At 37.6% G+C, this 26985-nt stretch overlaps 1 protein-coding gene across 4 annotated transcripts in view; it reads right to left on the minus strand.

Annotated features, from left to right (window-relative positions):
- Positions 1 to 26985, minus strand: part of PRKACB (protein kinase cAMP-activated catalytic subunit beta) — a 115614-nt gene that overhangs the window by 54203 nt on the left and 34426 nt on the right. The window contains exon 1 of one of the 4 annotated variants that reach the window (XM_059689053.1): positions 12263 to 12407. The exons of 2 other annotated variants lie outside the window; for them this stretch is intronic. Coding sequence is in view for 1 of the 2 variants with exons in the window: in XM_059689045.1 (XP_059545028.1) it covers positions 11209 to 11392 (184 nt within the window). In the remaining variant the exon portion in view is untranslated. Of the gene's footprint in view, positions 1 to 11208; positions 11479 to 12262; positions 12408 to 26985 lie in introns of those variants that run through there. One more of the 4 variants, XM_059689045.1, reaches the window with a different exon arrangement.

The raw sequence follows: 26985 nt of genomic DNA on the forward strand, positions 1-26985 counted from the left end.
CTGTATGACGGGTAAGACAAAATATGATTCTTTATATATCTTTATTTGTAAAGGAGATCAGGAAATAACTTGTTTGTAAACTTCTATTAAATTCAACATTACAGTGTCAGATGCCACTTAGGTGCTTTTCAAAAAGAGGGGGATGCACACTAAAGTTATGCACCACTGCTGACGTGTACGATTCCTTACATCAAACAGGATTACGATGACAGATTGTACAGCAAGGTGGACAGACTAGAGAGAATGGTGAACAGACTTTTCTGACGCCCAGAGACCCAAAGTTTGTACCGACATGGTACCAATGATCCACAGAATGGTGCCGTAAGTGGAACTTCAGCAAGTGAACCTGCCATTTTGAAAGTCGCCAGGTGAGAGAGGAGCTCCAGTGATGGGGGAATAAGTAACTCAGCAGGTCTTATCCCCAAGAAGCAACTATGAAATGGGACAAAATTGTCAAAAACAACGTCGTGGCTCTGAAAATTCAGCAATCACAGCAAACTGAGAAGCTTTTATTCATGAAAAACTGCTGGACTCTGCATAAGAACAGTGGGACTCTCGGGGGTGGGGGGGTGGGGTCTTGCTTGGTGCTGCCCCTGTTCCCCCACAGCTCAGTCAGTACACCAGTTCTGTCTGTCAGGGTGGGGGTGGCCATGACAACGAGCTGCTTTGCCACCAGAGAGGGCTGCCTTGATTTGAAGGGGAAGCCAAAACCCCCAAACAAGTGATGTTATTAAAAAAAAATAGCAAATTATAGGAAAAGAACAGAGAAGTGTCCATCTCTGGTAATGTGAAGTGTGGCCTTGGTAGGGGTAAGCAGCAGACTAGTGGTCTAGCAGGAAATTTAAAGGAAAATGGAAACTAGAGAGACAGAGGGCCTAGAGACTCTCCGCATACACCTGGCTGACTAGGAAGCTATCCCACGGGGGAGACCCACATGGGCCCAGCAGAAAGTTAAAACTGGTACAGACTTTAACATGCCCTGAACCCCGAATTGTTCCCCCACCCACAAACCACTCCATCAGCACAGACAGGCTCAAAGTGTGCGAGTACAACGTTTGATCAATCACTGACTAACAACAAAGTTATGCAGACACAGGGTAAACCCTAGCAGAGAAATCAGCAGGCAGACCCCATGGGAGATGCAGTCTATAGACTAAAACAAAACATAAATAAAAACACCCTTCAGGGAAGAAAAAAATAATCAGAATCCAGAGCTGCTACAAAAATATTATTTTTTTAAAGTCTATATTTTGACACAAACATTCTATAATCCATAATGAGGAAAAACACAGTCAATAGAAAATGTCTCTGAATGGGCTCACATATAGGATTTAGCAAACAAAATACTTCAAGACAACTATTTCAATGTGTCAAAAGAAAAGAAAATTGTGTTTAGAGAATTAAAGGAAAATATGATGTTAATGATACAACAAATAAATATTTAATATAGAAAGAAAAATTATTTAGGACAAAAATTATAGACTTGGAAAATACAATAACCAAATTTTAAAACTTACTACACAGACCCAACAGCAGATTTGAGAAGGGCAAAAGACTAAATCAGTGAACTTGAAGATACATCAATAGAAACCATCCAGTCTGAAGAATACAGAGAACAAATGACAGAAGAAAAATGAAAAGAGCTTCAGGTTACCAACAAATATATAATGGGAATCACAGAAGGAGAGGATCGAGACAAAGGTGAAAGAAAACACATTTAAAGAAATAATGGCTGAAAATGCCCGAGTTTGATGGAAAATATTAACCTGCAAGAAGTGTAAGTAACACCAAGTAGGATAAACAGAAAGAGTTCCATTCCTGCACACATCATATTCAAATAATTGAAAGACAAAGACAGAGAAAAATTTGAAAGAAGAGAAAATGAGTAATCAAGTACAGAGAAAAAGCAATACAATTAATCATGACTTTAACAGAAATAAAAGAGACCGGAAGGCAATGGAATGATATATTCAAAGTGTTAAAAGAAAACAGAAACAAACTAGTTTACAATTCTCCATCTGGAAACACTAGCCTCCAAAAACTAAGGAAAAAATACAGAATTCCAAGATAAACAACTCAACAATTTCTGTTGCAAGCAGAAATACTTAAGGGAGTCCTTCAAGCTAAAAGAAAATAACAGGACACTAGCCAAAGGGGATATAGCTAACATCATATTCATGGGTAGGCAAAAGTAGGTCTACAGTTGTAATACAAAATAATACACTAATTAATAAATAATAACAAAAGAATAAACTCTGTATTTTGCATACTTAACCGTAAACCTACTCCCAACCCCCCACCCCCATTCCCGTATAATGGTGAAAGATAGGATCTTTTCCCTAAAGACTGGGAAGACTGGGAATAAGGCAGGATATCTGCACTCACGACTTTTAAGCAACTTTGTACTGGAGGTCCCAGTCAGTGCAATGGGGTTACATAAAAAAAAGATATTGAAGGCATAAAGATCGAAAAAAAAGGAAATAAAACTGTATTTGTGGACAATATGAGCCTATATGTGGAAAATTCTATGGAATGTACAAAGGAACTACTAGAGCTAATAAGTAACTTTATCAATATCATAGGGTATAAGATCAACATACAAGAATCAATAACATCTTAATATATTAGGAACAAATAATCCAAAAATGAAATTAAGAAACAACTTCATTCACAATAGTATTAACAGGAATTTTAAATAATACTTAGGAATCAACTTAACAAGACTTGTTCCCTAAAAATAGAAAACACTAAATAGAAATTAAAGAACATTCAAATAAATAGAGAGGCATTTTATGTTTATGAAATATTGTTAATATGGCAATTCTCCACATATTATCTAATTTCAATATAATCTCTATTAAAATCCTAGTAAGCTTTCCTTCAGAAACTGACAAGTTGATGCTAAAATTTATATGGAAATGAAAAGGGCTAGTATAGCCAAAACAACTTTGGAAAAGAACAAAGTTGGAGACTACAATAATTGATTTTAAAACTTATTTTAAAGTTACAGTAATCAAGACAGTGTATTACTGGCATAAAGATAGACATATATAGATCCCTGGGATAAAACTTAGAATTCAGCAGTGAACCCTTACATTTATGGCCAATTGATTTCTGACAAAGGTGCCAAGACAATTCAATAGAAAAAAGAAAGTCTTTTCAACAAACGGTGCAGTAAAAATCAGATATCCGTAAGAGGGGAAAAAGATCTTCACTTCATACCTCACATTATATACACAAAATTTAATTCAAATGAAGGATTTCTAGATGAAATTGTAGAATAAAAATCTTTATTACCTTGGTTTAAACAAAGATTTCTTAAGATTTAGCACCAAAGGTGCAATCCATAAAAACAGAAAGATCAGTTGGACTTCATTAAAATTACAATCTTTTGCTCTTCAAGGACATCATTTAAGAAAATGAGACAAGTCACAGACTATAAAAAAAATATTTACAAATTATGTATTTGGCAGATAATTTGTGTTCAGAATATATAAAGAACTTTTAAGACTTGATAATAAGACAAAAAAAATCACTCAATTCTGAAAGTGGGCAAAATATTTGAAAATACATTTCTCCAAAGTAAATACAGGAATAGCTTATAAGAACATGAAAAATATGCTCATCATCAATCATTATAAAATACAAAATGAAAACCACAATGAAATATGAGAATAACTATACACACACCTGAATAGCTATAATAAAAAATACTGATGGTAACAAGGATCTGAAGAAACTGTAACCTTAGCAACAGGAATGTAAAATGGTAAATCCATTTAGGGAAAAAACAAAACTGAAAGTTCAAAAGATAAACATAATTTACCATATGACCCAGCAATTTTACTCCTAGACTAGAGGACCATGCACGAAATTCATACATGGGGGTGGGGGGATGTCCTGCAGCCCGGCCTGCACCCTCTCTCAATCCAGGACCCCTTGGGGGATGCCCTACTGCCGGTTTATGCCTGATCCCGCACATCCCTCTCGCAATCCGGGACTGCTGGCTCCTAACCACTTGCCTGCCTGCCTGCCTAATTGCCCCTAACCACTCTGCCTGCCTGCCTGATCGCCCCTAACCACTCGCCTGCCTGCCTGATTGCCCCCAACCACCTCTGCCTGCCTGCCTGATCGCCCACAACCACCTCTGCCTGCCTGATCTCCCCTAACCACTCTGCCTGCCTGCCTGACCACCCCTAACCACTTGCCTGCCTGCCTGATTACCCCTAACCACTCTGCCAGCCTGCCTGATCAGCCCTAACTGCTCGACTGCCTGCCTGATTGCCCCTAACAGCCTCTGCTTCAGCCCCTGCCACAGAGGCTTCATATGGAATGATGTCCGGAGGGTTGTTCGGCTGTCCGGTCTAATTAGCATATTGTGCTTTTATTATTATAGATAACTACTACTGAAGAATTATGAAAGCACATGTACACCCAGACTTGTATACAAATGTTTATAGCAACATTATCCAAATAACCCCAAACTAGAAACAATCCTAATGTTCATCAATTGCTAAGTTGATAAACCGAGTATGTTATATCCAAACAGCATAGTACAATCCAGCAATAAAAAGGAACCAACTATTGATGTGTTCTATAACATGGGTGAATCTCAAAGGGCAATTCTAAGTAAAAGGAGCCAGAAACAATAGATTGTATATTGCCTAATTCCATTTATACAAAGTATCCAGAAAAGGAAATCTGTAGGAACAGAAAACCAACCAGAGTTAGTCTGAGACTGAAGTGAAAGTGGGAATTGATTGCAAAAGACTACAAAATAAATTTGGGGGTGATGAAAAATGTTCCAAAACTGAATTATGGTACTGCACAACTCTATCAATTTATTGTAATTGTACAATAAATCAGTAATTGTACAATTTATCAGTAACTGTACACTTATAATGAGTGAGTTTTATGGTATGTAAATTGTACTTCTATTTAAAGAACATTATCAAGTGCTTCTCTATGTAAGTGGAGCAGTTGGCTTGAAGCAGATCTTTGCTGTGGGAAGAATAACTTCAGTGGACAACTTAATTATGTAAATGTAAGGTTGCTAGGCATCCATTACCTTGGGGGAATTAGGTAACAAAATCTTCTGAAGCTTGGTCAAGGCTGTTCCTTCTCAATACCCCGTGGTATTGAGATCAGATCCACAGCCTGCTTTTCCAGACAATATCTTATTATATCTTCAAGTAAATCCTAAATTTTCATATTTTCTCATATTTATGTATCATCCTATATAATAAAAGCCTAATATGCAAATTGTCCCCTCCCCTGGGATTTTGACAGGGAGTTCTACTGCTCACTATGACGTACACTGACCACCAGAGGGTGGTGCGGAACACAGCGCTGGCAGCAGACAGCAATGGAGGTGCTGCTGGCCCCAATGGGCCCCAACAAGAGTGGGACTGCAGTGGGATGGTGGAGCAGGTGAAAAGGCGGCACCAGGCCAAGGTGGGTGTGAACGGGGGCCCAATCGCCATGCCAATCACCCCGCTGACTGTGACCAGCGGCAGTGGCAGAGGTGCCTGACCCTGATCCATCAATCCATAGGCGGATGGTGGAACAGGTGAGGAGGCGGTGCCAGGCAAAGGCAGGGCTAAGGGGCTGTGAGGTTGGGGGAGTGAGCTGGAGCCCAATCTCCACAGGACACCCCGAGGGACCTCACGCATGCACAAATTCGTGCACCAGGCCTATAGTATATAATAATAAAAGTGTAAATATGCTAATTAGACCAGATGACCTTCTGGACGTCATTCCTTCTGAACAAAGTCGCAGCAGGTGGGGGCTGTGGCGGCGGCAGGCGGGGGCCGGGGCCAAGGCCCTTGCATGAATTTCGTGCATCGGACTTCTAGTTGTCTTATAATAAAATAACCTTTTCCCCCTTTGAGACTGAAAATTTAATTCATTCTGTAAAAGGAAAATTCTATTCATTCTTCAATATTCTCTAAGGCCCCATCTTCTCTTTAGTGTTAATTTCTTCTTACATTAAACGCCCACAGCAAGCTACTTATACACTTTTAAGCAACCATTTCACTATGCCTTGAATTGTTGTTTTGTGTTTGCTTTTCCTACTCTTGTTTTTGAGGGTAAAAACTGGATCATTTTCTTCCCAGACTTGTTTATAGACTGATGTAGTAAATACTCAAAATTTGAGTTTGCCAAATGAATAAAAACTGACTATTATATCCATAAGCTTACGGAATAGTTGCAGGTGGAAAAAATAGATAAAAAGGTAATGTGGAAGGCCTTCTAGCTTAGAAGTTAAAATGATACAGATTCAATGGACTAAGAAATAAGCATGGAAGTGAATTGTCTTAAAGACTGTGAGCTTTGGAGAGGTAAAACTGACTCATAAAATGTTCTGCTACAACCATTTTAGCTATCTGATTCTACCTGAAGAATCATATATAAAATTGTTCATTTGTTCAATACAGTATTTATTTATTTACTAGAGGCCCGGTGCATGGATTTGTGCACATTGAAAGGAAATTAATTAGAAGAAATATTTTAATATCACCATTTGCCCTTTCTCTACAATAGAAGTTTCAACCAAATTCACCATCAACAATGACAGATTGAAACACATGCATGTGATTGATGCCTGTGAGAGCTTTATTTGTATCACACATGCATGAGTCAATGTTTATTTATTTACTTATTTTCAAATATCTTTATTGGTTTCAGAGAGGAAGGAAGAGGGGGAGAGAGAGAAACATCAATGATGAGAGAGAATCATTGATTGGCTGCTTCCACAATGGGGGTTGAGCCGATAACCAGGGCATGTGCCCCAACCAGGAATCGAACCGTGACCTAATGACTCATAGGTCAATGCTCAACCACTGAGCCACGCCTGCCTGGCTGAACGTTTATTTTTAAATTGCCAGTGCATGTCATATGTACCAGTCAGTTGGATGGTCAGTCACTTAGCCTTTTATATAGATTTATTTATTTATTTAACTTAAATTCTTTATTGTTTAAAGTATTACATATGTCTGCTTTTCCCCACATTGATCTCTCCCCAGGTACTCCCACCCCCAGCACATGCCCTCACCCCCCGACTGTCTGTGTCCATTGGTTATGCTTATATGCATGCATACAAGTCCTTCAGTTGATCTCTTAGCCCCTCCCCTCTCCCCTGCCTTCCCTCTGAGGTTTGACAGTCTGTTTGATGTTTCTCTGTCTCTGGATCTATTTTTGTTCATCAGTTTATGTTGTTCATTATATTCTACAAATGAGTGAGCTCATATGATATTTATCTTTCTCTGACTGGCTTATTTTGCTTAGCATAATGCTCTCCAGGTCCATCCATGCTGCTGCAAATAGTAATAGTTCTTTCTTTTTTACAGCCGTGTAGTATTCCATCATGTAGATGTACCACAGTTTTCTAATCCACTAAGTGCTGATGGGCACTTAGGCTGTTTCCAACTCTTAGCTATTGTAAATTGTGCTGCTTTGAACATGGGGAAGCATATATCCTTTCTGATTGGTGTTTCTGATTTCTTGGGATATATTCAAGTGGGATTACTGGGTCAAATGGCAGTTCCATTTTCAATTTTTTGAGGAAACTCAATAATGTTTCCACAGTGGCTACACCAGTCTGCATTCCCACCAGCAGTGCAAGAGGGTTCCTTTTTCTCCACATCCTCACCAGCACTTGTCATTTGTTGATCAGATACATGCAAAAAACTGAAATTAGACCACCAACTTACACTACACACAACAATAAACTCAAAATGCATAAAGGACTTAAATGTGAGATGAGAAAACATAAAAATCTTAGAAGAATCCATAGGCAGCAAAATATCAGACATATGTTGTAGCAATATCTTTACCAATACAGCTCCTAGGACAATGGAGACCTAGGATAAAATAAACAAATGGGACTACATAAAAATAAAAAGCTTCTGCACCACAAAAAAAAACCATCAACAAAACAACAAGAGAGTCCATTGCATGGGAGAACATATTTGCCAATGTTACTTTTGATAAGGGCTTAATCTCCAAAATTTACCGGGAACTCACACAACTTAACAAAAGGAAGATAAACAATCCAATCAAAAAGTGAGCAAAGGTCCTAAATAGACATGTTTAGAAAATGGACATACAGAAGGCTGAGAGTCATATGAAAACATGCTCAGTCACTAATCATCCGAGAGATGCAAATCAAATGACAATGAGGTACCAACTCACCCCTGTCAGCATGGCTATCAATACAGTATTTAAATCTAAGATTCACTAGTATGGACTTGTCTCTGCCAGAAAAACAGGCTGCCAATTCACAGGAAAGGATAGGTAATGTATTTGACGATATTCACCTATTCAGTTCTTAAAATGTTGTAATTGCATAGTCATTAAGTGTATAAAGTCCAATATTTAAAATGTGCAAAACTTCTTCAAATTCATCACTATATAACTGAATACACCATTTACAATCTATTTTGAAGGAATTATTAAAAGTTAACTATAATAAATCTGCTAGAAAGAGAACTCAATGAATGTTAATATTCCTATTCATTTTGAGTCACAATGAAAAGCAGAATTCCTCCATGTTTTTCTTTTGAACTTCATGTACTTATATGTGCATGGAATCAGCTGTTAAATATTTATGTTATCAAATAGGAACTCCTGTTATTTAATTTAGTAGTAAAGGATGAAACATATGTAAGCCACCTGGAAACCACTATATGGCCTTTATTCTGCATTTCTTTCTATACTTAATGTCACTGAAGAAGAAAGTTGGATTAAAACTTGCTATATTTCAAACATGTCTAAATTGGTAATTAATCTTTACTCCATAGTTTATGAACCTACTTTTTAAAAAATTACTTGTAGCTTCTGTGCTTAGTTGATTTCTTAAAATAGCACCTTTGGAACAATCACATTCCAAGTATTTATTATCGAAAGATATTACATTCCTTTTTCTTGTCAAACAAGTCCTGCAAGTAAGCTGCTTTGACTAGCTTTGAAGAATGTGGTTTGTATAAAATCTTCATATAGTCAAAACTCCTTCTATAACTTATTCTATAGATGAATAAAATTTTGTGTTTTCGCCACAAAAATAAACCTTGGAATTCTGTACTGAAAGGATTCCTCTGTTTCTGTTGCAACAGTTTTCTCCTCCAGAACAGATTCTATAAGCAGCGGTTCTCAACCTGTGGGTCGCGACCCCTTTGGCGGTAGAACGACCCTTTCACAGGGGGGTCGCCTAAGACCATCCTGCATATCAAATATTTACATTACGATTCATAACAGTAGCAACATTACAGTTATGAAGTAGCAACGAAAATAATTTTATGGTTAAGGTCACAACATGAGGAACTGTATTTAAAGGGCCAGAAGGTTGAGAACCACTGCATAATAGGAAACAAGAGCTGTAAGCTCACTATGCTCATTATTACATATATAAAATTACTGTGTATATTTGATATTTTGAGGATATGAAAGACGGAAGAGTTAAAGAATACTTTATTAATGAACACTCAGTTACTATTTTAGTATTTCCTATATCATGCCTATCATTTGAAGGTTACAAGGTTCTCCTAATTTTACTTGTACATAATCCTATTTTTTATTTTGTGACATTGCAATAAAAGAAGATAACAGCATTTTATTAGTGTGTTTTCTCAAAAAAAAATCAAAAATCATGGTTCATGATATTATCTTCCACAGCTTATGTGTCTCAAAAGGCCCCATACACTTTTAAAATGGTGAAAGTATAGTTTAAACATGACCTTTAGTCATTACAAACCCATGACACTCATTCAAGATACATTTATTAAATACCCACTATTTTGAAGGACAGGTATTAGTGAAACAAAAACAAGTTTAGTATTGGATTCATTCCTCATTGAACTTTTAATTAAAAGATCTTTGAAATGCATAAAAAAGATTTCCAAAAGGCTTTAAGTCTAAGAGAAGGCAATTTAACAGAAGAGAGCAAAGAATGAGTAATAAACTTTTGTTGCATGGTAAATTTTAATAATATACTATTATTTCAATATTCATTAGTTCATTAACTTGAAGATATTTGAAATTTTTCATCTATTAACTTGCTATGTAGTAAAAATTAATTATAAGTAATGAAAACCTTTAGAGTAAAAAAACATTGTACAAATTCTTTACTTTCTTCCTCAAATATCATAATGGTAAAAAAAGTTCAGATGGAGTAAAAAAGAAATAACTCAATACGCTTCTATAGAACTATGAAGGTACTGTATAAACCAGGGAGTAAATTTTGTAAACCAGTCTTGTTTTTGTTAAAAATGAGTTTCCCCCCCCTTAACTGCTATGGAATATATAAACAAAACGAGGCAAAACCTATGCTTTTTGATGATCAAACAAACATACCAAAAAGGGCAAGAGCACTAAGGGTAATTGTATTGTTCCTTTAATCAGAGTGACAAAAATACCTTGGGGAGGACTCAAAGTGTAATGCGGAATGGAATACTGGTATTGTTTATATGTGAAATACATCTTTTAAAGTTCATGTCACCAAATATGGTTACATATCACTCCTTTCGCAAAGCAAGCAATAAATCCAAACATTTTTAACATGCCTGGGAAGAATGTGATGCATGCATAAACAACTCCCCCCTTTAACCATAATTATAAGTAACATAAAATATAATTATGAATGCTTTTGATTTTTAAGATGTTATAAATATAAGAAAGATTTCACATAGATTAATCATACATACTATGCTTTGATATTAGAAATCCTACTTGCAAAACTGAAGTAACTTCCACACATGTGTTTAAAAACAAAAGTTGGCAAATAAACGAGAAATTTAATTAAAAATTCAAGAATCTTCTGTTTCCTTTCAAATTTTAAGGCTTATACAGCCAAGAAATTTAAAAAAATGAACTATTCCTTGTTTCTAAAATTTAGACATTTCACTTTTATATAAGAACAACAACAACAACAAAAGCAAAACAACCAGAAGCATACACTAGAAATGATGTAAACATTCTGTAGAGGTTTCCCACTGATATCCAAAAGTTATAGATAAAACAAAATAATGAACTACATGGTTCGGCTCAACTTATAATCGAGTTTTTGTGGAACTCTTTCAACTTCAACTCGCAAAATGTCCTTGTGCAAATCATAAAAAGACAAACAAAACATAGTTCTTTATGTTTGATTCTAAAACTCCAGTTAGCATTTTAGCTTCTAGTTATAATGTATTATTTAAAAACAAAACTTACTTGATCTGTCCCATAAAGCAGTATGTTCAGAGAAATGAAGGCTGTCATTTTCCAGAGCTGTTTTCTGATCATGTGCAGTACCTTTAGAGTGTCTATGAAACAATCGGCTAGCAAAACCTTCCAATTTCTGAAGAGCAGTTGTACCTGAATACTGGCTACCGGAGAGTTCTCTATAAGCTGCCATTCATGTGTATTTACACTTTACTTAAAGTAGCTGAAAATTCTTCCAGAAGGAGCTCAACAAGTTCTTACACAGAAGCTAAGAGCTATGCATGTGTCAAACTTCCTGTTTGCAGGGTATTCAAACCACTACTGCTGTTCTGTTTCCTGTTAATATAAAACAGCACATTACTGAGCCTTCCTTAGCAAAACTCTTCATCTCAACCAGGGATGAGGATTTTAAAGATTTGAAATATAGATCTAAAAGGCTTTATGTTTAAGAGTGTTTTAATATTAATATACAGGTTAACTAGAGCACTAAATATAACGTTTCATATATAGCAGGCTAATTTTTTTTAAAAAGAAAAAGTAGTTAAATATGTATTACTACCCTATGCAAACAAGTAAAGGTTCATATAAAAAAACACTCTCAAAATAAAATGTTAAAATGGTAATGTGTGTTTTCTAGGAATTCAGCTAATGTACAGACTTTAAGATTCCTTGTAAACAGTTAACTTTTCATCAAAAACTGGTATGGGACAGATATCGCAAAACTTGTAAAACAAATTTATAACATATTTTAACTAAGAAAAAATCTGAACTAGCACTTAAGAAACCTCATTGACTTAAGTCTAATACATACAGAAACGTCAAAAATGTAGTATGCTAGTATTGCTTATCAAACTTATAATCTGCTGACAAGTACCTATGAGCAGTACATTTTAAAACGTTTAAAAATTTAAACACACACACACACACACACACACACACACACAATATAAGACTTAAAATTACATAAAATCAGCCATAGCAAGAAATTTCAATTGAAAGGAAAAAATTTCTTTCAGTTGACTGAGGTTAACTTTTAAACTTAACACAGAGAACTACAGCTTACCTGGCCCCTGATTTACGGGTCTCACTTAGCGTGCCTTCAATTAAAAGTAAATAAAACTTGCCACTGTCCATTTGCAGGAAAAAAGTAACCTGTGCCATATAATGATGATTTTTGAGTACTTGTCTTTTTACACTAATTAAAAAATGAAAAGTTTGTGGTTTTCTCTTTAGAAGCTCCAAATGAGGGAGGGAGGGACGGAGGAAGGGAGGAAGAAGAAAAGAAGGAAGGAGAGAGGGAGAGGGAGAGGGAAAGAAAGAGAGAGAGAGAAGAGGGAGAAAGAACCTTTTAAAATAATCCATCTGAAAAATATCTAAGCCCATACTTCCTTCCAACTACTTGAGAGATAGAATAAATAGGAATAATAAAAATAGAAAACATAGGAACAAAAATGTAATCAAAGACAACACATAACACACACACACACACACACACGAGACTAAAGAAGTTTGTCAAATAACAGCTTATGTATGTACACTTTGTTTGGTGTAATAAAATTAATATCAATCTAAACAAATAAATAACAGTCTCTGAAGACTACACTTAAATTTGTAGCTTTTTTTTACGAATGTGCATTTAATAATAGATCTTTTGTTTTAACGCCTGACAGTGCTTTAACACAAAACAGACACCGAACAAGGGTCTGCACTCTTCAGTATGTCTGCAGAGCCAGACTGACTGTATGGGCAGAAGCAGATAAAATTCCCCAATTCTTTGACTTGCTCTCTTGAGAAAAATTTATTCACTTCAAAGCTCACCACAAATGTCACCTCCTCACTGAAGTTTCCTACATACTTCCTAGAAAAATAAACTGCTTTCTTCTGTTTCCTTGATCTAAAAAATTTGCTCTTTATAAATGTATGCCTCAAATTGTGAATTATTTGAATTCATAAATGCAATGTATGCATTGCATACTCAATAAATAGATTTTAAAGTATCCATTCATTTTTAACAAATTAAAGGTCTAAGTAGAATTATCAAACACATGAATACATTTTAATTTTATTTGATAGGACCACAGTTGTAAATTATCCAACAAGCACCAAGTTGTTCATATATAAAAATAACAGCCACAGAAGTAATGTCATTTAACTCCTTATTCTCTATATTCAGTCAGTTACTAAATTTTATTCATTCTTTGAGTTTGTTTTTATTAGTGAAAATGTGGATTTCTAAAATAACTTCTTCTTTTCTCTGTGTCTAGTTATTCCTTCCAATCACTCATCTCTGACATATTAACTTCCTCAAAATATTACACTCACAGTGTTCCCCTTGTCAATGCACAAACATCCTACCATTTCAGCCTCACCATATTCACTTTTAACACAACATGTCTAGCCAGACTTATATTCATTGTTGCTTGAGTTTAGTACAGATATTTCAGATTCCTTATTAGAACACTAAGAATAATTCACTTTGAAAAATGCATAAACCTTAAAACAAAATTACTACAGGGAAAAGAGAGAGAAAGAAAGTAAGCCTCACTGGATGAGTATCTAGCAAACCTTGCATTTGAAATCTGTACCTTTTTTTAAATTTAATTAAAGTGTTTCCATTTGTTGCAAAATCCTTACAGAAAATAGAATCTTTAGTGCTCAGAGCAATGTTCCTATATATGGTAATGTGACCAGGAAGCTGTTGCTATGGAGGTACTCAGGCATTCGATTTTTATTAAAAGAACTCTACTGACATCTACTGCTAGAAAGAAACAACTGCAGTTTTAACTAAAATTGAATTCCTTCATAATTCAAATTAATCTAAAGAGGTATATTGCTTGTTATTCTTCCTGATGGTTTTTTTCAGAACTTCAATTTGTACTAAGATGTCTAGTCATGTACCCAAAATTGCTGTAATGCTATATCTTATACTTTATTAATAGTTTAAATAATGTATGATAAACTAAAGAGTAATCAACTTTAGGTTATAAAGTCCTTATTATTCATTCTGCATTAATTTTATAAATTATAACAATTTTCAGAGTGAATTGCTTTTGCTTGCAATAAGGTATCGCAAAATACTGGTTTCTTATAGTTAATAAAACTCTTTGAATTTCCTCCTACATCCCTTTGATATACAATTGAGTGTGTGTGTGTATGTGTGTATGTGTGTGTGTGTGTGTGTGTGTGTGTACATGCGCGTGTGCGGTTGAGCACTTACTTTCTAGCACTATAAAATGCCCCGTGCTCATTCTCTATGCTTCCTGCCTCAGTTGTAGAATCAGCCAAGGAACCCTCACTCTGCTTATTGGAGAAGGGTATTAGAAACCAAGACCCGGGAACCAGGTGTGCTTGCAGCTACTGGTGTGTTGTTGCAACTGGGCTCTTTCAGCTTACAAAGAAATATATGTACATACGATGTGTATATATACTGATATCTATGAAGTATTTCTATATGTGACCATCTTTGTCTACAATAAGGTAATAATAAGTTCTTGGTGTTTTCAGCTTTAATTCATTATTGCATGATTCACTTTAGCTTTGTCCTCTTGCTTATCTGAAAATGCCCACTCCAGTGAGCAACCTGGCCTCCACCATCCATTTACTTACTTGTTCAATTTCCGTATACAAACGTAGCAGTATCAGAATTGTTAACCTGGTACAGTTTTAACACCTTCATTCTCATGCGAAACACCTTTATCAACCAGACTACACTACAACCAGACTACACTACTATGTACAGTTTCTTTTGTGTCTAGTCTTACAGGCTTCCACATATTTCCAAATTTACTTAGGTCAGCACCTTTAGCCTCATGTTGGGTGATGGTGATACATTTGTAATACAGTTAAGATTGTTTTTTTCACATCGGATTTCAGTTTGGGATTCCCCCAACCTTCTAAATAATGTTTTTGAAATTCTGCATACATTAAGGTTTACCCTGGGTAATGTAAGTGTGATGGGTTTGGACAAATGCATGCCATGTATCCCCAATTATATATCATAGAGCATATATTACCACCTTAGTAATCTCCTGTGTTTCCCTGATCTTTGGCACCTACCAACATTTTTACCAATGCTAGAATTCTTCCTTTTCCAAAATGGCATATAACTGAAACCATACCTTATACACACTTTCAGACTCTTCTATCACTTAGCAATGTGCATTTAAAATTCATGCATGCCTTTTTGTGGCTTTATTGCTCATTTTTTTAAACTGCTGAATAACATTGCATTGCATGGAATACCACAGTTTGTTTATCCTTCACCTACTGAAGACATCTTGGTTGCCTCCAGTTTGAGGCACTTATGAGCAAAGCTGCTATAATTTTCATGTGCAGGTTTTGTGTGAACAGTTTTTAAATCAGTGGAGTAAATTCCTAGGCTGGATTGTATGCTCAGACTATGTTTAGTTTTGCAAAAAACAGCCACTTTAGTGTTTTCATTAACACCAGTAACGAAGAGTTTCTGTGCTCTGCATCCTTGTCATCAATCGAAGTTAGTTGTGTGTGTCCTAATTTTAGCCATTTTAAAAGATACATAGTGTTTCACATTGTCGCTTTAATTTGCAATTCCTTAATGACAAATGATGTTGAGCAACTTTTCATATGCTTATTTGTCACCAGTATCTTCAGTGAGATATCTGCTCAGGCATTTTGCCCACTTTTTAATGGAATTGTTTGTTATCTTATTAATTTTTGTTTGGTTAGAATTCACCAGTGAATCCATGTGTTCCTGATGCTTTGTTGTTGCTTCTTTTAAATTGTTTAATTATAATTTTAAATTTTATTTAATTTTAATAGATATAGATGTATTCAGATGATCTATTTCTACTTGTGGGAGTTTTGATTGTTTAAAAGTCTTTCAAGAAATTGATCCATTTAATCTAAATTATCAAATTTGTGGGCATAGTGTTTCATAGTATACCTTTATTACTTTTTAATCCCCATGGAGGTTATAGTGATAAGCTAGCTTTCATTTCTGATATTGGCAATGTGTGTCTTCTATCTTTTTGCCCCTTGATTAGTCTGGCTAAATAACAAGTTTACCTTATCGTAGAACAAAATTTTGTTTTTAAAATTTTCTTGTTTATTTTTTCCAATTTCATTGATTTCTTCTCTAATTTGTATTTTTTTCTTTTTCTTTTTTTTTCTTTTTTTCTTTTTTTTGCTTGCATTGGGCTTAAATTGTTCTTCTTCTCTAGTTTCCTAAGGTGGAACCTTACATTACAAATTTTAGATATTTCTTCTTTCCTAGTTATGTATTTATAAATTGCCCTCTATGCACTGCCTTTCTAAATCCCCCAAATTGTGATAAATTGTATTTTCATTATCACTTGGAAATATTTCAAAATTTATCTTGACACTTCTTAGACCAATGTGTTATTTAGAAGTGTGTTTTAAATTAATTTCCACACATTGGGGGATTTTCCAGCTTACTTTCTATTATCAACTTCTCGTTTAATTCCACTGTGGTTTGTAAAATACACTTTGCATAAGTATTATTTTTTAAAAACTTGTTAAGGTGTGGCTCATGGCCCAGAATGTGATTTATCTTGCTGGATGTTCCATGTAAGCTGAAGGAGAATGTATATTCTGCTGTTTTTGAATGGTATATTCTATAAATATTAATTAGATCAAGTTGATTGATAGTGTTTTCCAGGGCATCTATATACTGATTTTTCTGCCTGCCTGATCCATTAATTATTGAAAGAGGGATGTTGAAGTTTCCAACTATAACGGGTTTGTCTATTCCTCCTTTCAATGCTATCAAATTTTGCCTCATGTGTTTTGGACACTCTGTTAAGTGCATATGTTTAGGATTGTTAAATTTTCTTAAATAATTGATTCCAACTCATTATGTACTGTCCCTTTGTAGCCATCATCATTTGCATGGTCTTGAAATCAGTTTTGTCTGAAATTAACACAGCTACTCCAGATTCCTTCTGGTTAGTGACAGCATGGTTTATGTCTCATGATCCCTTTTCTTTTTACCTGGTTCTTTAAAGTGATTTAAAGAGAACACATATCTGGGTGTTCTCTTTAAATAAAGCTTTGTTGTTTTTTAATCCTCTTTGACAATCTTTGTCTCTTAGTTGGTATATTTATGCTATTTACATTTAAAGTGACCATGACATAGATTAGCATCTATTACGTTGTAATTGTTTTCTACTCATTGCATTTATCCTATTTTTTTCCCCATTTTTCCTGTCTGAATTATTCTGATTTTAATTGACATTTTATAGGACTCTATTTAATATCCTCCCTGAAAAATCAATTATACATTTTTTCTGGAAATATTTTAGTGGTTGTCATAGTGACTGCAATATGTATTTTTTAACTGATCTAAACCCACCTTTAAATGGCACTATACTGCTTCACTTATAGTGCCGGTACCTTATATCAGAGTATTCCCAAATCCTTTCTCATAACCCTTATGACATGTCGTCATTCATCTCTTATCCACATTCCATAAACTTCTAGTATACATTGTTATTATTATAACTTTAAACAATTACTTTTAGATCAATAGTGAATAAGAAAAATATTTCATTCTTCATTTTCTTATTTAATGCTTTTTCTTTCTTTATGTACATTCAAATTTTTAACCTATATTGTTTCCTTCTCCTTGAAAAACTTCTTTTATCATTTCTTACAAGACAGGTCTGCTAGCAATAAATACCTTTAGTTTTTATATGTCTGAGAAAGCATCTGTCTTTCACTATCTATAATAATAAAAGCATAATATGCAAATTGACCAAACGGCAGAACAGTGGAATGACCATCCGGACAACCACGCTATGACACCCACTGGCGTCAGGCCAGCCAAGGTGGGTGTGGTGTGACTGGTCGGGGGCCCCACCATCGCCCCATGATCACCCTGCAGAGGGAGGCCCAGGCCACTGGCTGGCAGGGCGATCAATTGGGGGGCTCCACAATTGCCCCAAAGAGGGTGGCCCAGGCTACCCTGTGGCAGTGCTGCGGCGTGTGGGCGTGGCCTCCCTCTGCAGGGGGCGATCCATCAGGGAGCCCTGGCCAGGTGGGTGGGGCCTACATCTTTGGGGTGATAAATCGTGGGGTTCCCAAACTGCAAGAGGGCGTAGTCCGGGCTGAGGGACCCACACCCCCAACCAGTGCACGAATTTCTTGCACTGGGCCTCTAGTTGAAATATAATTTCACTGGATATAGAATTATCAGTTAGCATTTTTTTCTTTCAACATTTAAATATTTTATTCCACTCTCTTCCCCCCCCCCCCCACCACCACCTTGGGGTACTTTCAAGATTTTCTTAGTTTCTGGTTTTCTTCAGTTTGAATATGATGTGCCCAGATTATTTTTACATTTATTTTGCTTGGTACTAAACTTTCCGGGCCTGTATTTGGTGTCTGTCATTAACTTTGTAATATTCTCTGCAATTATTCAAATATTTCTTCTGCTCCTTTTCCTCCTTCTGGTATTCCAATTATGCATATGTTACAGTTTTGGAAGTTGCCCCATAGTTCTTGGATTTGTGGGTTTTTCATCCAATATTTTTTCTCTTTGTATTTTATTTCAGGCAGTTCCTATAGATCTATCTTTAATCTCACTGATTCTTTTCTCAGCTGTATCCATTCTATTGATGAGCCCATCAAAAGTATTTATTTCTATTTCAGTGTTTTTTACTAATAGCATTTCCTGTTGATTCTTTCTTAGAGTTTTTCTTTGCTTACATTACTCATGTAGTCTTGACTATTGCCTACTTTTTCCATTAGAGTCTTTAACACATTAATCAGTCATTATAAATTCCCTACCTGATAAGTCAAACATCTGTAATATCTGAGTCTGGTCCTGATGCTTGGTTTAGTTCTTCAGACTTTTCTTGCATTTAAACATGCTATCTAAGTTTTTGTTGCAAGTTCACCATGTAGCACTGGGCAATGGGAAAAGATCTAAATAGACACTTACTGGGTAACTTGTTAATTTGGCCAGGAGGTAGGCTGTGTGTAACGTTCACTACAGGTGTCAGGAGCTTCAAGTTCCTCTGGTGTCCTCCTTTGGTTTCCTTTACTGACTCTTCTCAGTACTCTCGCTCAGTGAGAGCCTACGCCCTGCAGCTCTTTCAGCTGTAACTCCTTGTTGTTATACTGGAGCCCTGTTACATATCTGCAGTTTTTTCTTTTTTATGTGTTGATATGAGGATGAGGTGTGCAACAGGAAAAACATTCTATAATTTTAAGGTTAAATCTCAATTTTCAATTGGCGTATTCCTCTAAGGTGTACCTTCACAATTTTTTCTCTGGTGGTATAGCTTTTTTCCTACCTTAACTTGAGTTAGGATGGATAGAGGGGACTGCAGTAGAAAGGATGACCTCCCCAAATGGAGAGTTCTCTGGTAAAAATGTCCCTGAAAGAGCAGACCTTTGTCAGAAAATGCTCTAGGTATCTATCTATATAAAACCCTAATATGCAAATAGACTGAACAGTGGAACAACCGAACAAACAACTGGCCACTATGATGTGTGCTGACCCCCAGAGGGTGCATGAGGAGCATGGCAGGCATTGGCCGCAGCGGGATGGTGAAGCAGGTGAGTGGGGGCACCAGACCAAGGTGGGGCACCGGTCACTGTCATCGGGGCGAGCCTCTGGTGAATACTGAATATTCTTTTGCTCCCGTGCCCTGCGGTCCTGCCTGGTGCTCACACCTGCTGCTGGTGCCAGTCCCGCTTGTACCCATTGCTGGCACCAGAGCCACTGCTCGCACTTGCTGCTGGCACCCGGCACCGGACCCGATTGCTCAGTGCTGTCAGCGGGTGCAAGTAGGGCTGGCGCCATCAGCACGTGGGAGCAGCAGTGGTGGGAGTGGGGCTGCAAGCAGACAGGGGACTGGGGGCCATGCAGGAGGGGCATGGAGGATGGGCTGAGACCCGCCCATGTGCTCACCGCAGCCTCACGGCCCACGGTTCCTTTCAAGGTGCACGATTTTGTGCACGGGGCCCCTAGTATTTCATATAATTACTCTTCCCTCCTCTTGTGACAGTGGCAAGTGGACCTTTCTTGGGATCTTCATCTTATGAATGCAGTTCCTAGATTTTTAAATACTGATACAGTTGAGTATACCTCCTGCAGAATTTCATAGAACAGCATTTTTGTTTTCAGTTTTTATTCTTCCTTCCAACAAGTAAAGGCTTTAGAATACAAGTTCTATGTCTTATAGGTATTATTTTTTTAAATATATTTTATTGATTTTTCACAGAGAGGAAGGGAGAGAGATAGAGAGAGTTAGAAACATCGACGAGAGAGAAACATCGATCAGCTGCCTCTTGCACATCCCCCACCAGGGATGTGTCCGCAACCCAGGTACATGCCCTTGACTGGAATCGAACCCGGGACCTCTCATTCCGCAGGCTGACGCTCTATCCACCGAGCCAAACCGGTTTCGGCTCTTATAGGTATTTTTAAGGGACAGGAGAAAATTAGCATGCTTACTAATTATATGTTTAAACCACAGATGCACCTGTTTTTCAGATTTTGATAGATCACTATTTTCTAACTGTTAAACTTAGCAACTTATTCTATTCTTTGGTTTTCCTTCCTTACACATCTTCACCCCATGTGCAAACATACATGTTCTAAATTGTATTTCAGGTAACAGGCACAGTGAAATTTATTCAATTTGTCTAATTCACTCAAATAGGACACATTGGCCATGTCTTGAATCAAATTCTACTAGTGAATATTTTATTCCATGGAAGGATAGCATATATTTCCCAAAATGAATCAGTGTTATTATCTTTTCCGAAAAGTGTTGTTGGTATTGGTATAATGCACTCATTTAGAAGCTTGAATTAAGAAGGTGACATATTCCAATGGACCAAGCTTTTTTTTTTTTACACAATCAACAAAGAAATAAAGAATATACAACCACCGGCCTAGCCAATTTGGCGCAGTGGATAGAGCGTCGGCCTGGGGACTGAAAGGTCCCAGGTTCAATTCCGCCAAGGGCGCATGCCCGGGCTGTGGGCTTGGTCCCCAGTGGGAGCCGTGCAGAAGGCAGCCAATCAATGACTCTCATCATTGATGTTTATATCTCTTCCTCCCTCTCCCTTCCTCTCTTAAATCAATAAAGAAATATATTTTTTTAAAAAAGAATATACAACCACCCACAAATGTGTACTGAACATCTAATACTGTCTAAGCATTGCATTATAGAGAACATAAAGTAATTATGTAAATGTAACTACCCAAGGAATTTAAAAGTCAAGTAAAAGCCAGTAATATTTACCAAATGTAATAACTCAAGATTTATGATAAAATGGACATAAGACACTGGGGGGTAGGGGAGGCCAGGGGATTGTCAAGGGCGGGGGAAAGAAAAAGGAGACATATGTAATACTTTTTGTAATATTTTAAGCAATAAAAAAAAGATTTATGATAAAATTAAATACATAACTATAGAAGAGAGACAAATTTCTCTATGGAGTTAAACTTTTGTGGCTTGAGATAACAATTGCTTAACAAAATAACCCTTCTGATACACTAACTCACACGTCTGTGAATACATGGAGGAACTTTGGCCACTTGATCTACGTGGAAGGCAGCACAGAGAATATAAAATTAAAACTTTGACCATTTTAGAATTCTAACCTCCCTGACAATTGGTACTTCTTTCTTAAGGGTTTTAAAGAGCTAAAGGAATTTAAAAAACCATAAAGTGTAGAAAGGGGAGTTCAGTGTATACTAGGTATTGAGGGAAATAAAATGGAATATATTAAATTCAAGTACGATAGGTAGAATTTTGAGGATAGGTAGAAATTTGAAGGATAGGTAGAATTTAGATAGGCCAGGAAAAGTAAAAAGGGCAATTTAATAAGATAAAACGATATGAATGAAGGCTTAGAGGTACGAATAAATATGACATGTCATATCCCGCCCCCCCCCACCCCCACCCCGGCGCCCTGTCGCCCCGTTCACTCTCCTTTTCAGGAAATGTGAAGGAAATAAAAGATACTACAGAAAGTAATATTCAGGGAGAGGACTATTTTATATAGGATGATCTAAAACAGTGGTTCTCAACCTATGGGTCACAACCCCTTTGGCAGTCCAACGACCCTTTCACAGGGGTCGCCTAAGACCATCCTGCATATCAGATATTTACATTACGATTCATAACAGTAGCAACATTACAGTTATGACGTAGCAACGAAAATAATTTTATGGTTGGGTCACAACATGAGGCACTGTATTTAAAGGGCCAGAAGGTTGAGAATCACTGATCTAAAAGTATCTGAGAAATGTGACTTTCGAGTCATCAAGATCTGAAATATAAAGAAAAGGAACAAGTCAGGAATGATGGAAGAAGAAGTTACCAGGCAGAAGAAATAATGACCTTGAGAGAGGAATTAGGCAGAAACAACATGACCACTGGTCAGAGAATGAGTTGGGAAATGGTCTGTGACATTTGGAGGTAGCATCAGAAGCAAGGAAAACAGTTGAGACTACTGGCAACAGTCCAGGTCAGAGATAGTGGCCTCTTGAACTGAGAGGGAGAGAGAACTGGACAAATTTCATATATACATTGGAGAAACAAAGACTGAACCTAGAAATAAATAAAAGGACGTTATCAAAAATAATACTTATATTTTTTTTGCCTCAGCATCTGGGTAAATAATGATGCCAATTACTAAGAAGAGGAAGAGTAAAGAAAGAAAAAGTTGGAAGAAAGTTATAATAGAGAAAGATTTTGTTGGACATATTCATTAGACATCAAATTGGAGATTTCAAAAAGAAAGTTGGATATGAGTCTGGAACACATCACTGCATACTAAATTCTATATTAATCACATGCATATCTGTTATCAACTGTTTTATATTTCTGCTTGTCCAGGAGAAGAAAGAATGGCTTAAATTTACTTTAAATAGTAAGTTAATCTCCTCTCAATGCTGACCCCGAGAGTCTGATATGAATACCAAGAGCACAGTCACTCTGTAATTCTTCTCTCCAAACTTCCAATGTCTTAGTTCCCACTCTCATCGTATTTGTCATATTACTAAAACACAATCGCTTTTCTAAAACACAATCCTGTGCCATCCCAAAGAAAAACAAACTCAAGTGACTTCCCATGGCCGACAAAGCCCAAACTTTTAGCACAGTAATCAAGGACCTTGCCAACCTTAAACAGGCCTCCATTTAGCTCCATTTCATCAACTTGTATCACAAACGATAATAATAATAACTTCCATATCTTGAGTACAACATCCCCTTCTTAACTCTATGCCTTTGCACATACAATCTCCGGCTTTGGTTCAAAACCCTATTTGAGAGGTAAACAAGGGACCTGTGATAGGCAGAATGACCCCTCCCAGCCCTCATTGGTCCCATCTATTCCCCGAAACCCGTAAACGTATTACAACACACGGCCAAGGGGACTTCTCAGATGTAATTAGGTTACCAATTAACAACTTTAAAATAGAGTCTTGTGGATTACCTAGGTGAGCCCACTCTATTCACATTACATCTTAAAAACAGAAAACTTTCTCCAGCTGGAGCAGAAGAGAGCCAGGACAGGAAACTGTCCGATTCCAAGCATGAAAAGGTTTCAGCACACTGCTGGCTGGCTCGGGGGTACTCGTCCATGTGCAAGGACCAGAGAAGGGCCTAAGGGCTTAGGCAACCCCCAGATGACAGCCAGCAGGACACAGAGACCTCAGTCCTATAACAAAGTACTATTTTCTGTCATAATATGAATGAGGGTGGAAGTAGATTCTTCCCCAGAAATGAAAGATAAGACCCTCCCGCCGAACCGGTTTGGCTCAATGGATAGAGCGTCGGCCTATGGACTGAAGGGTCCCAGGTTCGATTCCGGTCAAGGGCATGTACCTTGGTTGCGGGCACATCCCCTGTAAGGGGTGTGCAGGAGGCAGCTGATCGATTTCTCTCATTGATGTTTCTAACTCTCTATCCCTCTCCCTTCTTCTCTGTAAAAAATCAATAAAATATATTTATTTTTTTTTTAAAAAAAGACCCTCCCAGAATTCTAACCTACAGAACTGTGAGCTAATAAAGGACGTGTTGTTTCAAATTACTAAGTGTATGGTTACTTGTTACAGCAGTAAAAGAAAACTAGTATATGTCTTAAACATAATAAGACGACAGGAGTGAGAAATGTGGGATTCTATTTCCAGAGTATTGAAACTTATGAAATATGAAAATATGAAACTTCTAATCATGGATGATGCAGGCACTCTCCCCCTATAGACCTTAGAACCCTTTATGTTGAAACACGACTGACACACTAGCCAAGATCATGGCCAGGCAGCCCAATACCCAACTCTCCATGGAGGGTTCTAAATACCTGACACAGAAGGCAAGAAGGTGAAACATATTCCTCCGGTCCCCATTACCAACACACAGAAGGAGCCACTCTGTGCATTCACAGGTGTCCTCCTCAGCATAGATAAGGCCAAGCGCCAGGCCTCAGGAATCTGACTGCAGTGAGGTAGACCGGGTTCCACTGAATAGGGAGGTGAACACAGGGGACTGTAGGCTCAGATCGCAGCGTTGCAAAAGCCCACCCAGAAAAATACAGTTGACCTTTTTCCAGAATTACCATGCTAGAAGACTGCTCTTCCTCACCAAACACAAATGCTTGAAAACTCATTCTTCAGGTGATGTATGACAAAGCATTCTGGATATGAAAGGCAGTACCACAGTAGTACTAATATGAAATGTGAGAATGTGCAGGTAAACCAGGGTCAAAAATGAAACACAGATGTACCATTTATGTGTGAAAAATAATATCAATGGCATCGGTGCTGCCATCTCAGAGGAAGTGCCAGGCATGTCTTATTCCTCAAACCTGGGGAATGTCTGAACTGGGCAAAATAACTATTGGGCTGGGCCAAAGCAACAGTATATGTGTTTCAAATTACTGTTTGCAAAGCTAACAGGAAAGCAGACATTTTGACTGTGGGACTGAAAAAAGACATTCTTTAGAATTAGCACCACCTTGTATAGCTATAGAAGTTTCTTCCTTAACTTATTACACTAATAGAAATTTCTTCCTTTTATTCATGGAATTATTTCCATTCCCTTTCTTATAAAATATATTAACACCCACATTATTGTACTGATCACACTGTATAATAATTACATATTTATACTCCTAACTCTTCTAGTGTGCTCCTGCCATAATTGTCTACTTCTAGAATCCCACACAATGGTGATCAAATAGTAAGCATTCAATAAATGTTTTGAGCTGATTAGTTTTTTTAAGAAACACCATAACTCTTTCATGAGGTAATTTTAGGTTTTCTTAAGCGAAGGATGAGTCAGGGACAGAAACACACGGCCTTTGTTAGGCCCCAGTATATCACACACAGTTCTACTTTAGAAGGCTATGCACTTCTACTACCTTCAATTTCTCTATTTTAATTTCACATTAGATATAAAACTATAAAAAATATAAAACTTATTGTCTAGGATATTTTGGAAACTATATACTTATATAAAATATGTAATATATTCTAAATGTTGGAAGGTTGATAACACCAACTTATTATATGTCCAGCATTATTTTAAGCATTCTACATGAGGTAAATAAGGTAATTTATTCTTCACAACAACCTACCTTGAGTATTATTATCTCATTTTCCAGAGGCACAAAGAGGTAAAGTATGTTGAAAAGGTCACAAAATTGCAATATTCTATATTCTGCTTTAATTCCTCTCCCTACCTCCCCCCAAGAAGTATATCATACTTATTTTAAACTAGAGGCCCAGTGCACAAAAATTTGTGCACTCAGGGGTAGGGGGGCCCTCAGCCCAGCCTGTGCCCTCTCGCAGCCTGGGACCCCTCGGGGGTGACCACTTGCTGGCTTAGGCCTGCTCCCCAAAGGATTGGGCCTAAGATGGCAATCAGACTTCCCTCTGGCATCCCGGCAGCCCTTGGGGGATGTCCACTTGCCAGCAGGTAGCAGACCTAAGCTGCAGTCAAACATCCTTAGCGCTGCTGAGGAGGCAGGAGAGGCTCCCACCACCACCGATGTACTGGCAGCCATCAGCCTGGCTTGTGGCTGAGCAGAGCTCCCCATGTGGGAGTGCCCTGACCACCAGAGGGCAGCTCCTGCATTGAGCATCTGCCCCCTGGTGGTCAGTGTGTATCATAATGACCAGTCATTCCCAGTCTTTCTGCTGTTAGGGTCAGTTTGCATATTACCCTTTTACTATATAGGACAGAGGCCTGGCGCACAGGTGGGGGCCGGCTGGTTTGCCCTGAAGGGTGTCCCGGATCAGGGTGGGGGTCCCGCTTGGGTGCCTGGCCAGCCTCAGTGAGGGGTTGATGGCTGTTTGCAGCTGGTCGCACCCTCTTCAGGGTGGGGGTCCCCACTGGGATGCCTGGCCAGTCTGGGTGAGGGGCTGAGGGCCGTTTGCAGGCTGGCGGGCAACTGAAGCTCCCAACCTCTCCTTTTTTTCTTTTTTTCTTTCATTCTGGGACTTATTTACCTTCTATGGCTGTCACTGGAGCTGAGAGCTGGCTTTAGCTTTGAGGCCGGCTCCAGCTTGAGGCCTCGGCTGCTGAAAGCAGGAATCTAGGGTTTGTTTGGGTTCTATAATTCCAACATTGTTTTGGTCCTGCTCACTCCAGCTCTGACGGCTGAAAGCAGGTTTCTGGGATTTTGTTTAGCTTCTATAGTTGCAACATTGTTTCTTAGAGTGCAGCTCAGAGGCGGGCAATGCAGGCGGGGAACCTTGGCTTCCTCCTTCACTGGAGCAAGCAAGCCTCCTGTTCGCTTCAGCTGCCTGGCTGCCGGCCG

This window comes from Myotis daubentonii, chromosome 3, assembly GCF_963259705.1.
Source record: "Myotis daubentonii chromosome 3, mMyoDau2.1, whole genome shotgun sequence".
Taxonomy (NCBI): Eukaryota; Metazoa; Chordata; class Mammalia; order Chiroptera; family Vespertilionidae; genus Myotis; species Myotis daubentonii.